The sequence below is a fragment of the Triplophysa rosa genome, linkage group LG8 (genome assembly GCF_024868665.1).
Source record: "Triplophysa rosa linkage group LG8, Trosa_1v2, whole genome shotgun sequence".
Classification (NCBI taxonomy): Eukaryota; Metazoa; Chordata; class Actinopteri; order Cypriniformes; family Nemacheilidae; genus Triplophysa; species Triplophysa rosa.
Window position 1 is genome coordinate 2,459,225 of NC_079897.1, and position 16,310 is coordinate 2,475,534.

At 37.9% G+C, this 16,310-nt stretch overlaps 2 protein-coding genes across 2 annotated transcripts in view; both read left to right on the forward strand.

The window, feature by feature from the left end:
• Nucleotides 1–16,310, forward strand: part of eif3ha (eukaryotic translation initiation factor 3, subunit H, a) — a 65,281-nt gene that overhangs the window by 12,296 nt on the left and 36,675 nt on the right. The window contains exon 2 of the mRNA XM_057340062.1: nucleotides 2,200–2,356. Within this exon, the coding sequence (XP_057196045.1) occupies nucleotides 2,200–2,356 (157 nt within the window). The remainder of the gene's footprint in view (nucleotides 1–2,199; nucleotides 2,357–16,310) is intronic.
• On the forward strand, nucleotides 9,849–12,358 carry LOC130557926 (nuclear receptor corepressor 1-like). The gene is made up of 4 exons (XM_057340063.1): nucleotides 9,849–10,056; nucleotides 11,382–11,472; nucleotides 11,884–12,062; nucleotides 12,138–12,358. The coding sequence occupies exons 1-4, from the start codon at nucleotides 9,857–9,859 to the stop codon at nucleotides 12,259–12,261; spliced, it is 594 nt and encodes a 197-aa protein (XP_057196046.1). The 5' UTR covers nucleotides 9,849–9,856; the 3' UTR covers nucleotides 12,262–12,358.

The window sequence follows — 16,310 nt, forward strand, 5'->3', positions numbered from 1 at the left end:
GACCATTTAGTCGAAGTCTAGAGCCCTGAGTGTATTGTAGTAGGAAAACGAGTGGATTGATATTTAAAGAGCTGGTGTGTAATTAGACAGAGAGTGTATTTGTTCTTCTATTAACCTCGGGTCTTTCTCTTTCTTTCACTGCTGTGAATGGTCACAGAGTGCCATGTTAAGATGTAAAAGCAATCTTCCATTTAGCTCTGAGTCGGACTTGTTTTTTTTAAAGGCACATACTTCCACTTTTTAATTCATGAGTATGCTTCCTTTTCTGGACATTTAAATCCGAAGTGATTGTTTTTGTCCCCTCAAAGTTCACGGTCGAACAGCTTTATTCTTGCTACAAAGTTATTTACACGTATGTAGTTGCGTCAACCAAATTTGGAAAATGTTTAAAAATTATTTTTTTGCTGACAGAATTTGAGAAATAATCCACTATTTGAGAATGCGGTTTAATATGGCGGTTTTCACCAAAAATTTGGAACCACGTTGCAGTTGGTAAAAAAAGTCTTAAAAATATGGCAGTATCGTTATTTTATTTTAATACAAACATTGGTAAATCTATTAGTAGAATCTGTTAATTTTAACAATTTTTGTTGCATTACATGCCAATGGTAACAGTTCAAAAATGAGAAAAAAGACGTTTTGTGTTCTTTTTCCAAAGTTTGCATGCTTTTATCTTAAGTATCAAAGAAAAGAAAACATAATATCCTTTTAGATTCTGTTCTTAACAACCTTGTCTTTGGTTTCCATATTTATAAGGCTCCAGTGTTTCTCCTACCATTACCTTAGGGGGGCGTCCCGCCTCTATAAGTAAACAATAATGCAGCAGTAATAAAGTATTTTTAGCTGTCAGTCAGTTTACTGTTTGCTATATAGGTTTGTGACAGATTATAAAACATAACGTCTTGTATCTACATATAGCATTTATGATATTAATAGCATAAATAATCAGCATGTTAAGAGCATTTCATTGTGAATCATGTTTTAATTGGAAAGAATATTTAGAATCAGTTCTAGTATGAATGGCATGGAAAGGCTGTTAGTAACTTTGTAAGTACTCCTGCTCATGATGTATTTATTTCAGTTGTTACAGTTTGTTGTCAGTAGTTTTTTAAAATATTAAAATAGACCACTGGGACTTCGCTTCAGCACCAGAGCCTACAACACATTTTCTCAGTTGCCAGACCTTCTGTTTCATACAGACTGTGGCTATCAGAATATAAAGTAAATGGCCTGATAAAACATTAGATTGATTGATTTAACACTATTTATTTTAAAATGTATTGTCCGGACCTCCGCCGCAAAAAAAATATAGAGACCGCAGCCCTCCCCCAAAGCCGTAAACCTAGGGAAAACACTGGGCTCTGTATGGTAAAATTTTAGACATTGGGGATCTCATTGTGGCTCATGTACAAATTGTAGAATGATAAATGTTTTTAATGGTTGAAAACCACATATACAGCTGAATGTGTGAAAAACAAATAAGGTTAAAACCAGAAACGGATAAATTTTTTCGCATTGAAACAATATTAGGGCTTGCAACTAACTATAGTTTCGACTAATCTAACGATTAGTTTTTCGATTAGTCGAACAATCTAATGATTAGTTCTTCGATTAATTTATTAATGTTTTTGGGATTACTTTATTAATCCTTTGGCACACTTTCCTATAATTAATAAATTCTAGTATTTCTTACATTATAAAGCATATCGTACTTTTTACACCACTACATTTCATAAATAAATGTTGTTTTAAATTTTTAATTCTTGATAGCATTACAATTACAATTTTCTTAAGCATTTTTTATTTTAAAAGTCGAAAAAGATTGGATTTTTGATGTTCTAAATACGTTATTTTTGTGTAACAGAATTTTTGTGTACATCTTTTTTTTGGAGCATTATGTATGATATTGGCATTGTTTTGGTCCCTCAACACAAACAAACAATCATTGTTGGCCATTTAAGAACTCACATCCGTCGACCACTATTGACAATTACACCATAATAATTTGGACATACTGTATGTTAATAGAGTGTATGTGACTTACTTTTGGTCATAAAAACTGCTATCGTAACCGGCCTTTATAAAATCAGTTTAGGTGTGAAGTAAATGTCGTCATTATTGCACTTGTTTTGTCACCCTGAGATGTTGGTTGGGTAATGTTTCAGTCCACAGGTTGATGATGTGTTTGTGTGTGTGCAGGTGGTGTTGAAGATCATTAAGCATTATCAGGAGGAGGGTCAGGGCAGTGAGGTGGTTCAGGGTGTTCTGCTCGGGTTGGTGGTGGAGGACCGTCTGGAGATCACAAACTGCTTCCCTTTTCCCCAGCACACTGAAGACGATGTCGACTTTGATGAAGGTATCCTTCATTCTCTATACATCTAAAAGAATAATTCACCCAAAGCTGAAAAAAACCCCATTATTTAACAGCCCATGTGTCACTTCAAACCTGTGTGTTGTTACTTTACATGCAAAACCCAGTAGAAGAATTTTGGAGCAATCTTTTCAGTTTTCAGATGGCTGGTGATGATTGTTTCTGTCAATGATAAAGAAAAAACACAAATTCACTTAATTCACCCAAAAATGAAAATTCTTACATCTAGGGATGTAATGATCCACTCGGCTCACGATCAGATTTATTCACGGATTACTTTTACAAAATGAGTTTAGACAATTTAGAAATGAACAACTGCCCTTTTATTATTTCTAAAATGCTGCACATTTTTTTGTAAAATAAAAATGTATTTTTTGTCAAATAACAAAACTAAACTGCAATTAAAAAAAACCCTCCAAATTAAATAAAAAAAATGAATAATACAAAAGTCTCTTTAATGTAAACAAACTAAGAATGTATGTATTTTTTATATTTTTTATATTTAAGAAATATCAGCATATCCACGTTTTCCAAGTTTGCAGTAAGCACAGCGGCCCCTGCTGTTCAAAATATGTATTGCGATTCAAATAACATCTCAACCGCTTGAATCGTCACATATTATAATAGATTTTCAACCGGCTCATCGTTACATCCCCACTTTAATCATTTTGTCCCGTGACCAAATATCATTAATACAAGGATTTATATGAATGTATTGATATATGATTTGAAAGGTGCAGCAAAGTGAAAAACGGACATTAAATGTTGAGCGGTTGATTTGTAAAGGTGCTAACTTTAGCCTGCTAGCGCTGAAATTATAATTCCACCATCTATGCGATTCACCATCCAAAGCCACGTCTCCTCCAAACACATGAATGTATTTCGTAAATCCACGTAACGAATTACAAACGAAACGTTTTTTGGTCCTATGCCTTTCACAGACGATATATAATTATAAAAATATTATTTGACCGCTAAACTTCTTGATTGCTATCAGGATGTAAAGAGATTTCCAACCAGCGTGACAAAAAAAAATTCTGGACAGGATCACCTATTCTGCCTTTAATTTCTTCCTGTTCAAACACTTTGCTCTCGTCAGACTTAAAAAAAAAAAAAAGTTATACTTCAACTTAGTATACGTATAGTAAAACATTATAATATGTCACACGAGTATAAACAATATTTGTTGTTTATGATCTTTTTTGGAGCTTACCATTGTGTGCAACCAAGAAAAAAATACCATTTTCATTTTTTGGGGAATGATTTGTTTAATGATTGGCTATTTTGTTTGGCTTTCAGTAAAGTGAACAGTGAGCTGTTATTGTTTCTCCCGTTTGATTGCCTTTTTGGACATTATTTAGGCCATACTGTAATGTGGGGGAGCTGGAAATGTTGCCATCCCATAATCATTGCCAGGTCTGAGCGAAACACGCTTATTATAGTCTCCGCCCATTGCCAGAGGTGTAAAGAGTACCTGAAAACCATACTTAAGTAAAAGTACAGATACCTTGCAGTGAAAATTACTCCATTACAAGTTACAAGTCACCAATTCCAAAACGACTTCAGTAAAAGTCTCCGAGTATCTGATTTTAACAGTACTTGAGTATTTTACTCATACTGAATGTAGGCTCAAAGAAGCACTAGTCCTCAACACTTAAGAGACACGTCAGTGAAAAACAGTTGATTTGTGAGGAGAGCAATCGCATTTATTTTCTTAAATCATAATAAGACTGAACACCTCAAAATTGCAACAAATCATGGTCGACACCATAACCTACATCATTACAAACACCCTAAGTCTCATTTAAGCTCAAGTGCTCATAAGTAAACCAAACTCCTTCAAAAGGGTCTCTTCAATATAACAGATAAATAAAATAATGTTAAGTAGAATTAAAAAGTCAAAGCCTTTTTGCACTGGACATGCTGGTTTGGGCCTCATCGCCAGCTGCAGTCATGTCCTCATTTCACATACACGGTTAGCCCTTACCTGCCATTTCTACAGTAATATATTGGCAACACTGTTGCCAGCTAGTTACTGTAGGTGTTTTACAGTAAACTACTGCAATGGCTGTTTGAAGATACATTATTAAAGAATCTATTAACGCACTTAAGTCACACAGTCTTAGATGAACAAGTCTAAATAACAGATGAACACAATAAATCTGTCAAGATTTCACCAGAGGAGAATTAAACACAAACATCAATAACATCTTCACATATTACAGACACCACTTTCACTTTATATCTGTCATCTGTGTAAGATCTTATTGAGATTTAACTCTAGTTCATAGTGGTTCAATTAGCTATGTTTTAAGTCACCATTATGGCGATCAGTGTTTGCTTTGGTTGGACTCTTTGACTTTCTTGTAGCTTTAAAATATACACTTTTACCGCAACTTTATGTTTGCTTAGTAACTGAAGATACATCTGAAAGAATTCAATCATTAAATAATAATAATATAGCATTTAAGATTTATTAAGATATGTTTGGTAAAGTGATTACATGTTATAATGGAAAGATCTCTGTCAGAAAATCTTTCTTTGCAATTGAGACACAGTTAGACACTTGACATACAAACCTCATCAATGATGACAAACAATCATGAATGAGTTTTGTACTATGTACCCAGCATGCATTGCAGCATGAAGCTGTTCAGTTGATTGTCACCATTGTTGAGATTCATATGTGGATTGTTCATTTCTCTGTGTCCGACTCATTCTATAGGTTAATATTTTGTCTTTTGAACTTTTGAAAATTGAAATACTATACATTCTTTTTACTGGTGTACATCACTTCATGGCAATAGTCCCACCATATGGTCAAATTTTGAGAAAACATGTTTAGAGCACATTTAGCAAGAGTTAATTTTTAAAATAAGAGCTATAGATGTGTGACCTACAGTAACTAGCTGGCAACAGTGTTGCCAATATATTACTGTTGAAATAGCGGGTAAGGGCTAACCGTGTATAAATCGCCAGCGATTGACATCTACCTGATACTGCACTCATATTCACATAAAGAAGCCATGTTGACAAGTTTTTGTAAGTTAGGGCAAAATCCACAAGATTGTAGTACCTTCATTGCCCTGTAAATGGCGATATTAATTATAAGATAGGTGTCATGCAAAATGTAATGTGTAATTGCATTAGTCATTACAAATGTAGTGGAGTAAAGAGTACATATACTTGTTCAAAAATGTAGTTAAGTAGAGAGTAAAAGTTGCTAATATCTTTAATACTCAGTACAACTACAAAGTAGCCAAAAAGATACTTAAGTAAAGTAACTAAGTACATTTACTCCAATACTTTACACCACTGCCCATTGCATCGTGTTGTTCTGTCCGTTGGGAGCTGGGTTATTAGTTTCCAGTGCTGGTCTGGTCCAGTAGCGATAGTAATTTGCTCCTGGCCCTCTATCGGCTCGGCGTCAGCCCTCACCAGGAGGTCGGGGCCCCATCCCTGGCCCTTTTGACTGAGCCTGTGACCTCGCCGTTAGAAAGCGCTTGTTAGCCGAGTTGAACCGTTTGGCTCGGCTGAGCACTAACAAGCTGCAGGTCCACATGTTGCAGGACCTGAGACCAAACCGGTGATGTGCAAGGATGACGTGGTTTTATCTCTCCTGATGCTGATGCTGGTTCAGTACAACATGGTGCAGTGATAAAAGAAGAGTGGAAAAGTGTTTATTTCAAAGCCGGAAAAAATAGGCTATTTTTGAGTGAGATGTAAAGAAAAACACATTGTAGTGGAACTGCAAGGTCTGAGATGTTTCCTTTCAGTTAGAACAAACCATATCTATCCAAAGCATCTTATAGTGCGTTAGGACTTACACGTTGTGACCCTGTCTGTGAAAACCCAGATTGTTTTGATATGTACTGTTTTCTTCTACTTGATGCAAAGATCATTCTGTAAAAATATAACCTCGTTATCTTCAATATTGACTGAGTCAAAAATTGAAATCTATGTTTCAGAAACCAGCTTCAGGTAGTTTTTGTGCAAAATAATAAAACGTAGTGGTTATGTGCAATAATTTTTTTAGGTTTTCAGTGTTATATAGAAAATTCTTGTCCAAAGCTGAATAAAAATGAAACACTTGGCTGAAGGCCGGACATTGCCTTTCGTATTTCTTCCATTTATTTAGCCAATTTTTTCACTATTGCATAAACTAACTGAATGGTCAAAATGCTTTTTATATTTTGTCTTGCTTTTCAACATAATACAATATAACTTCAAATAAAATTGAGCAAAACAAGTAGGCTAAATAAAATAAAAATTGAGCCCTCTCCTTTCTTGAATAGCCTTTAACTGACTGCTGAAAGAATGAAATGTACTCTGTCCCCCTACAACAAAACACTTTATTAAAAAGTGTCTTTCAACATTATACGCTAAAAATATGAATGGACGAATATTATTGGCTACATTGCAAAATGATTTAAAGAAAAAAAACATCCATGCAAGCAATTCTTACTGACAACCATTTCAGTTCACGTCTCTCCTTCAAACGCCGACTGTCACTGTTCTCTCAGAATGTGCACTCGTGGCTGGGATGCACAGAACATACTTTGACAAGTTGCTTAGTATTGTTACATGGAATTGTGTGCACGCGACCACTGTATCACACTCTCTCTCTCTCGCTCTCTCTCGCTCTCTCTCTCTCGCTCTCTCTCGCTCTCTCGCTCTCTCTCTCTCTCTCTCTCTCTCTCTCTCGCTCTCTCTCTCTCTCTCTCTCTCTCTCTCTCTCTCTCTCTCTCTCTCTCTCTCTCTCTCTCTCTCTCTCTCTCTCTCTCTCTCTCTCTCTCTCTCTCTCTCTCTCTCTCTCTCTCTCTCTCTCTCTCGCCCTCTTTCTCTCTCTCTCTCTCTCTCTCTCTCTCTCTCTCTCTCTCTCTCTCTCTCGCTCTCTCTCTCTCTCTCTCTCTCTCTCTCTCTCTCTCTCTCTCTCTCTCTCTCTCTCTCTCTCTCTCTCTCTCTCGTTCTCGTTCTCTCTCTCTCTCTCTCTCTCTCTCTCTCTCCCTCTCCTCTCTTCACTCTTTTCTCGTTTCTTTGTTCATCCTGTAGCTTTAGTATCATGTAACACACTGCATGCCAGCACTACTGAGAATATGAAGATGTTATGAGACATTTTTAGGTTAAATTAACAGGACTTTAATGGCTAAGGTATATTTGTAACAGGAAAAAGAAATAAAGAAATAATTGATTATTTAAACAAATACACATTTTTATTTACATATTTATTTCTTTTCTATTTTTATTTTTTAGTCATCATTTGCCTTTGTAAATAACGCAATAAATATCGTACCGCGGACTTTATACCGAGGTATTATCGCACAGTGAGATTTTGATAGTTACATCCCTAATTTGTTATATATAGTTAATATAATATTATTTAAACGCATTTAAAATATGGTAATATGTATAACTACCACAATAATTACTATATAAGAAAAATGAGTGGTAGACTGTTCCCAAAACGAGTTGGTTTAAAGGCAGAATATGTAATTATTTTATGAAATATCCAGAAACCTCTTGCACAGCGTGATATATTCCATGCAGTTGGCTACTTACACTATCCCAAATGTTCCCAAGATTGTGCATATCCAGAGAAATTCCTATTTTAAATAATGGCTCATCGCTTCTCCTTTGTAATTGTCGCATATCAGTGACTTAATATCCGCATCCTCATTTTCCGGTTGTAGAAACTACAGCAGTAGTCGGTTATACAGCATCTGGGACGGGTTTTCACTAGAAAAGGGATACAGCTACCTCCACTGGGCATGCACACTTCAATACCGCATAATTTTTGTCACGCTGAAAACAGTTGATTAATATATATTTTTTTTATTGTAAGGTTAGGTTTAGGGTTGGGGTAGGTGTAGGTGTTAGCTAATGTCATTTATTGGCGAGATTTTGCGTCACTTCCGGCTGTAGCTGTATCCCTTCTAGCTAGGGCTGTCACGATTATTAAATAATCGTCTCATCGCGATTGTTTGACCTCATCGCGATGAGTTTCAGATCATCGCAATTATTGCACATCTCTATAGAAGACACTAGGAGTGGCAGCTATTAGTGATAGTCAAGATGGAATACTTAAATGACCCAAACACAAATAAAACATATACATTACCTGCAGTACAATTTAATATTATTTAAGCTAAACTCAGCGTGAAAACTAGTCTACCAAAATTTCATTAACATTACGAGTAAACTTTTATTGTAGTCTTGCAAGTGAGAAAAAATAGTAGAACATTTCAACGATCATTTTAATGGTGGCTTCAATTCACCCTGATCAATTACTTAATTTACAAGTATTTGGGGTTGTATTATTGACAGTAAAAGCCTAAACCTTAGATAGTATGATGACCCAATTTTTTCGTATGTATTTCCAAGAAAAAGAACATAGTCTTGTATATTCAGAACAATATGGTCGTTTCAATAGCTGAATCAAAAATGATATGAGAATTAAATAGTCAAAGCCTCTAAAACAGACAATTAATCGTCATAATCGCCAACCTACGAATTATCCAAATCCATATAGACAATTAATCGTCAAGTCAATTTCATAATCGTGACAGCCCTTGTCACGATTGACAAGGGCACGATTGACCGTGACAGCAACAATCTCAATCCTAAAAAACGTAAACGTAGGCCAAATGAGGCAAGCAGGCTTCTGGACAAACGTAGGAATAAAACAAGAATAAATTGAGAGCGCTTCGCGACCAATTTAGACTCGACAGAATGTGTTTTAATAGACAGGTAAGCAAATCTTTTTTATTGTACAAGAAATGGTCATGCACAGATTATTTGAATAGATATGAATGCAGTTACCTATGAAATACAGTATATAATCCGTATTTTAGTTATTACTATTGTTATAGGTGTTGTTCGATGACGCAGTATGCTGTCGTGTAATGTTAAAATGTTCTACACATGCAGGTATATTGCACTTCATTTGTTCACCAGACTTGATAAAAAGCGTTATTGAAGTACAAGTCTATGGCAGTGTAATTAAATACAGTATGTGTTGCACAAAAATATGTAGCCAGTAACGTTACTTGTAAATACTGTGGGTTCGTTCAAATTTACTTTTTAAACGACGACTGTATGACTGTTTTAAACACGTAAAACTGCTCAGCATTATGCTACCAAATCATTTGACAAAGTCATTACATTCCACGTTTCTTGCAGCTAATTCATTACGATGACATAAAATAATGTTATCAAACATAATACATTCATTCATTACCTTGTGAGTGCACCATCTAGCGGTCCAAATTTACATATAAATTTACAGCCTAACTTGGTTCTTAGAAGTAAAAAAACAACAACAACATTCAGGAGCTTTGGAAGTATAGATATTTAAAATAGATTTTTTTCAACACACTCTTTTAGGGTGAATTCACTTTCTAACTGTTGATTAGATGGAATGATTGACACAGCGTAATGCATGATTAAAAGTAAATGTGAGATTGTCAAATTTTGTTCAAAGCAAAAATGTCAACTTGGCTGATTTGTTTTCAGGAGCAGAACATTTGCCAACGTTATGACGAGCTGATGACGGAGTGGGAGAAAAAAGTCGAGCGAATGGAGAACAACCCTCGCCGTAAAGCCAAAGACAGCCGCACACGTGAATATTACGAGAGGCAGTTTCCCGAGATCCGCAAGCAGCGTGAGCAACAGGAACGTTTCCAGAGGTCAGCCAGGCCTTCGAGTTTACCTTATGACTCAGTGCTCTGTCAGGCACACACATTCACCAGTATTGCTTTTCGCCGACACAGTTGTGATGTAACATCTTGTGTAAACACTGCCTAGTGTTCTGTCTGACCCAGCAGTTGGCCAATCAGCATTGAGGATCCCGTGGGTGATGGGGTCAGATGTCAGGTTATAAAAGTTCCAGGTATAGAGGTTGCTGGGCTTCCCTGAATAACAGGGATCTGTCTCCCTCTCTGGAACACTACTTGGGCAAAACAGAGGAGCATTAAAGGGACAGTTCACCCAGAAAAATGAAAATTCTGTCATCTTACTCACCCTCAAGATTGTTCCAAACCTGTATAAATGTCTTTGTTCTGCTGAACACACAGGAAGATATTTGAAAGGATATTTACAATTTTCAGTTCTGGGAACAACTTGAGGGTGAGTAAATGGTGGCAGAATTTTCGTTTTTTGGTGAACTATACCTATCACCATTGACCTTGATTCTCCCAAAAATACAGATACCTTTTTTGCTGATAAAACAAAAATTTGTTGCTGTTGTAGTTGATTGCAGATTGCCATACCGATGTAGAGGTGCATGTCCAATCGTTATTCCATTAATAGAGCTAGAAATAGTGTTCTTTGTTTTTGGGACTACAGAGGTGATGCATATTTGTCCTTGAATGCAACTGTAAAGGACAACACAAAAGAACGATGCTGTCTATATATTGTCTAGGAATTATTTTGTGGCACTCAGTCTTTTACTCAAATCATATTAAAGAGTTAAATCATAAAAAAACAGTTCTTGTGGAACTGTTGATTCTGTAGTGTTAGTAAAAAAGTAAGGATACAGGAAACCCTGCCAGTTGTAAGTTTGGCGTTCCTTCCACATTTGCTGAAGAATGCCAGAATTGCCAGAAACAAATGTCATAAAAAATCCAGTAGTTAAAAACACGCCATCAGTTTTGAATAAGAAAGTTCTGTTTCTTTAGTTAAAAGGTCAAAGGAGTTCCGTTAATTCACTTCTAACCGTCCAACTTCAGTGAGTGATGTTTGCCAGTTGTGATTGTTTAGAAAAGCCAGTATGTGTAGCCATTGTTGCTGGAGCCCGTCTCTAAACCGAAGAACTTCAGAGCTCATGAATAGACCTAGAGGAATCTGGCCAATAGCTGTAACCGCTGCTTCAAAGGCTTTTTTTGGGAGAAGAAACAGGGTGGGACTCTGGTCTGGTAGCTCGCTGGGAAAGCGCCGTTTCATGGATCGGAGACAACAAAGCCAGGAACAGAAAACTCTTTCTCTGACCATGCTTCATCCTTCTCTTCTTTAGGGTGGGTCAGAGAGGTACAGGTCTGTCTGCCACCATTGCAAGAAGCGAACATGAGATATCGGAGATCATTGACGGCCTTTCGGAGCAGGAGGTAAACCAGTGGCTTTTAATATCTGATCTGTAAGCCCAAAGACACTAGTTGTTGTACTTGTATCGCCCATTTAGACAGGAAAAACTGACACGCATAGTGACCAGCCACCCACCATTGGGTTCATTTTCTATGTGCCATTTGTACAAAGTAATAAATCTGATTAAAAAAATTATGCTTTTACTTCTATGTTCTGACAAACCAATGGCTCCCGGAAATTGTCTTGGAGTCCTTTGGTAGACTGATAGGAGCTTGCGATTCACAAGTGCTTACCAATTTTGAGTGCAAGATGCATCAAGATAGTCAGTGACCGCACAGTGGGATGTGGGTGTGTCATCATAGGCTCGGACTAGAGTAATGTCAACAAGTGCTGCAGAACCATCCTGGACATCAACACCTTTGTGTCTCTCGCAGAACAATGAAAAGCAGATGAGGCAGTTGTCTGTCATTCCTCCCATGATGTACGATTCGGAGCAGAGACGTGTGAAATTTATCAACATGAACGGCCTGATGGATGATCCCATGAAGGTCTACAAATCGCGCCAGTTCATGAACGTCTGGACTGAACATGAGAAAGCACTCTTTAAGGAGAAGTGAGTAACTGTGGTCACATTGTTGTAATTGTGTGTGTGTGTGTTTCTGAACTTTTTCTGTTTTCTGGGCGACAGGTTTGTGCAGCATCCAAAGAACTTCGGGCTCATTGCTTCGTTTTTGGAGAGAAAGGTCAGTGTGTGTTTGGTTGACTGCATTCGCACACAGAGCTCCCCTGAATGTTCACTGCTAGATGTTTGAACTGAACCACTGTAACAGGTTTACAGGCTCACATCACACCTACCACCCACGGACAGTGTTTTCCATGGATGGTGTTTTCTTTTCAAACTACATGTGACAGCTGTATTTGTAATTCTCTCGCTCTCTCTCGCTCTCTCTCGCTCTCTCTCTCTCGCTCTCTCTCGCTCTCTCTCGCTCTCTCTCGCTCTCTCTCGCTCTCTCTCTCGCTCTCTCTCTCGCTCTCTCTCTCGCTCTCTCTCTCGCTCTCTCTCTCGCTCTCTCTCTCGCTCTCTCTCGCTCTCTCTCTCTCTCTCTCACGCTCGCTCACTCTCCCTCACTCTCTCCCTCACTCTCACTCTCTCACTCTCACTCACTCTGCACTGGTGATAATATTTTCTGTTGCCGAACATTCGGTGCATCCCTATTATATGTGAAATTTGTGTACAGTATGTCATGGAATCTATAGTTTACTGCGATAAATGCAATTTTTTGGCTAATATTGAGATTATTTAACATGATTACCCGCGGGCTTTTAAATCAACATAAAAAAGACCTTGTCTTTTTAACTTGAATTCAACTAAAAAAAAGCTGTAGATTTTTGAAAAATGGAATGCCGCACAAGAATAATTTTACTTCGACTATTTTATTTTGTAATCGACGATTACATTTAATTGCGATTGCAAGGTGAATCAAACCCATGACTGGAGTTGGTCTGGTGATCTGACCTGGAAACAGTCAGAGATCAGATTGACCAGAGTAAAGCTCATCTCCGCGTAATGAATGAATGAATGCAGTTGTTTGATTATTGGTTTAATATCTAATATCTATTGTCTGGGATCTCGTGTGTAAGAGACGAAGTTCCTGGCTGAAAACTTCAGGTGTTCTGTGGTTATCGATTAAGCGCACGGTACAGAGACAGACACTGGCAGGCATGTGCATTGCTCTGAGATTAGACCCACAATGTGGCCGTTAGATAAGCCTATCTATCCCACCGCTTCCCTCTACATTAAACCAAACCAACTTTCCATTCCCTCTCCCCGGTTTCACACGTGTGGCCGCGCGGGCAGCTGTCAGCTGAACTCTTCTGATCTGAATTATTAACTCGGGGAGGCTGAACCTATTAGGGATGCATGAAATTACGTGTTTTCAGATCCGTAAAGCTGGTGGGTTCGTCTGAAAAAAGACCAGCGGCTTTTAATGGATGTCGGGGTAATTGCGTTGGTATGGGGTCATGTGCATCAGACACATTTGAAAGGGGGTTAACACAGGACATGTTCGTGCATTATATAAGAGATTGAGTTCAATGGCGTGGAACAGAATATAGATGTTTTTTTTGTCGGCAGATGCAGAGAAACATCTGGACGTCATGTAGTGTTCATGTTGATAAGCCAGTGATTCTGTAATGACTTCAATTTCTTTAACCATAAAACCCATAAGGTGATTGTGTAAAGAGTCTGTTTTTATAGAGATATGTGAAGGTTTCGGATACTTTTTTGGTAGCTTATGAATTATTAATAGTCAGCATGTTGCTCAATATGTTTTGGAAGAGAGCGTATTGACTTTTTGAGTGTAAAATGTTTTTGATAGGTTTTTTTTGGTTCAAATATTTTTGTGATGCAAGCTATAAGAATGATCACGGATATGATATCTCTGGTATTTCTCCCTGACATCGAAGAGTCTCCTCCTTAGAAAAAGAATCTCACAAACGTCTCTGTCATTAGAGTTTCAGAAGAGATGTCAAGAGCGTCTCAAACTGAGCTCAGATTTGTCAAGTCTGCAATCAAAAGTCAATATTATTGAAGATCTCAATATGATCTTCAAACATTGAAACATTTAGAATCAAATGTCCTCAAATCTAGATTATTTGACCTCTACAATCTACATTGTACACTCTTCATATATTTGGACAATTGTCTCATTTGTTTCTGTTTTTACTTCTCCTAAGCAATGAGAAACATCTGAGACCAAGTTGATACGACATAACTAAGAACTCCATCAAATCTCTGAGCAATGTAAGACCTCTGAACACCTGAACTCGGACTCTAATGTGAATCTTAAAGGAAACGTAATCAGCGAGGAATCACGATCCAATCTCCTGTTTGGATTCTCATGAGACGTGGCCCGCCATCGCGACCTTGGCTCTGATCCCATCTGCTACTTAAAGGGCCTGATTTATTAATGCCACTGAATGTGTCCTGTCCAGGGTTTTAGTAGATTGATCTGCACCCTTCTCAAGACATTATTAATCACAGCGGAAGATCAGTCGCCCATCTTCCGAGAATCGTGCCACCTGATGTGTGATGTCACCTTTTGGCTCTTTGCGTGAGGGGGAACAAATGCACTCGTGTTTCAGGGTTCCCCCAGTGTTAGAAAAACGCATTTTTATAAGTTGCATTTAGTTTGGAATACGTTGAAACAGACTTGTTGAAGGTTTCGGTGGTTGTATAGTTTCTCTAGTTCCAAGCGGAAAGAGAAGAAGAGTGATCGTGAATTGTCTCTGCAGAATCGTCTCAGATTCACAAATGAGCATTTCACCTGAATAACAGCGCAACAGTTGAAGTTGCACATTGCACACACATCATCAGAATTAAGCACCATCTGTCAGATTTCGTGAGGTTATGAACTGATGTGTCACAATGCTGCCACGGCAGATAATTAAACTACAAATTAGAAACTAGAGTGCCATTTTCAGAAGGAAGTTCTCATGCATGCAAGACAGAAAAATAAATTCATTTTCAGTAAGCTGTCTTTTTTTTTTAGGGTCGGATGAGTTTATTTTTCACTTTCTTAATTGTTGGACTTTGCTAACATGCTGGATTTTGTTTTGCTTTCTGTTAAGTAAACATCATATTTGAGAAATTGTGCCAAAGTTGTTCAAATCATACACTGCGTTCCAAATTATTATGCAAATGATATCTTTCTCTGGTTTTCCTAATTTGTCGATGCAAATGACAGTCAGTATAATTTTCAAGTAATCAACAGTTAGGGTACTTTTGGAATTTTATTGAACAAACCTCCCACTGACAACAGTATTTATTTAAAAAATGAAAAACTCAAAATGCACTGTTCCAAATTATTATGCACAACAGAGTTTGAAAACATTTCATGGGTTGTAAAAAACTGAAAATGGTCATTTGTTGAATTTGCAGCATTAGGAGGTCATATTTACTGAAATCAAAAGCTATTTCAATCAAAAACATCCTAACAGGGCAAGTTACATGTTAACATAGGACCCCTTCTTTGATATCACCTTCACAATTCTTGCATCCATTGAACTTGTGAGTTTTTGGATAGTTTCTGATTGAATTTCTTTGCAGGATGTCAGAATAGCCTCCCAGAGCTGCTGTTTTGATGCTAACTGCCTCCCACCATCATAGATCTTTCGCTTGAGGATGCTCCAAAGGTTCTCAATAGGGTTGAGGTCAGGGGAGGATGGTGGCCACACCATGAGTTTCTCTCCTTTTATGCCCATAGCAGCCAATGACACAGAGGTATTCTTTGCAGCATGAGATGGTGCATTGTCATGCATGAAGATGATTTTGCTACGGAAGGCATGGTTCTTCTTTTTGTACCATGGAAGAAAGTGCTCAGTCAGAAACTCTACATACCTTGCAGAGTTCATTTTCACACCTTCAGGGACCCTAAAGGGGCCCACCAGCTGTCTCCCCATGATTCCAGCCCAAAACATGACTCCGCCACCTCCTTGCTGACGTCGCAGCCTTGTTGGGACATGGTGGCCATCCACCAACCATCCACTACTCCATCCATCTGGACCATCCAGGGTTGCACGGCACTCATCAGTAAACAAGACTGTTTGAAAATTAGTCTTCATGTATGTGTGGGCCCACTGCAACCGTTTCTGCTTGTGAGCATTGGTTAGGGGTGGCCGAATAGTAGGTTTATGCACAACTGCAAGCATCTGGAGGATCCTACACCTTGAGGTTTTCGGGACTCCCGAGGCACCAGCCGCTTCAAATACCTGTTTGCTGCTTTGCAATGGCATTTTTGCAGCTGCTCTCTTAATCCGATGAATTTGTCTGGAAGAAACCTTCCTCATTCTGCCTTTATCT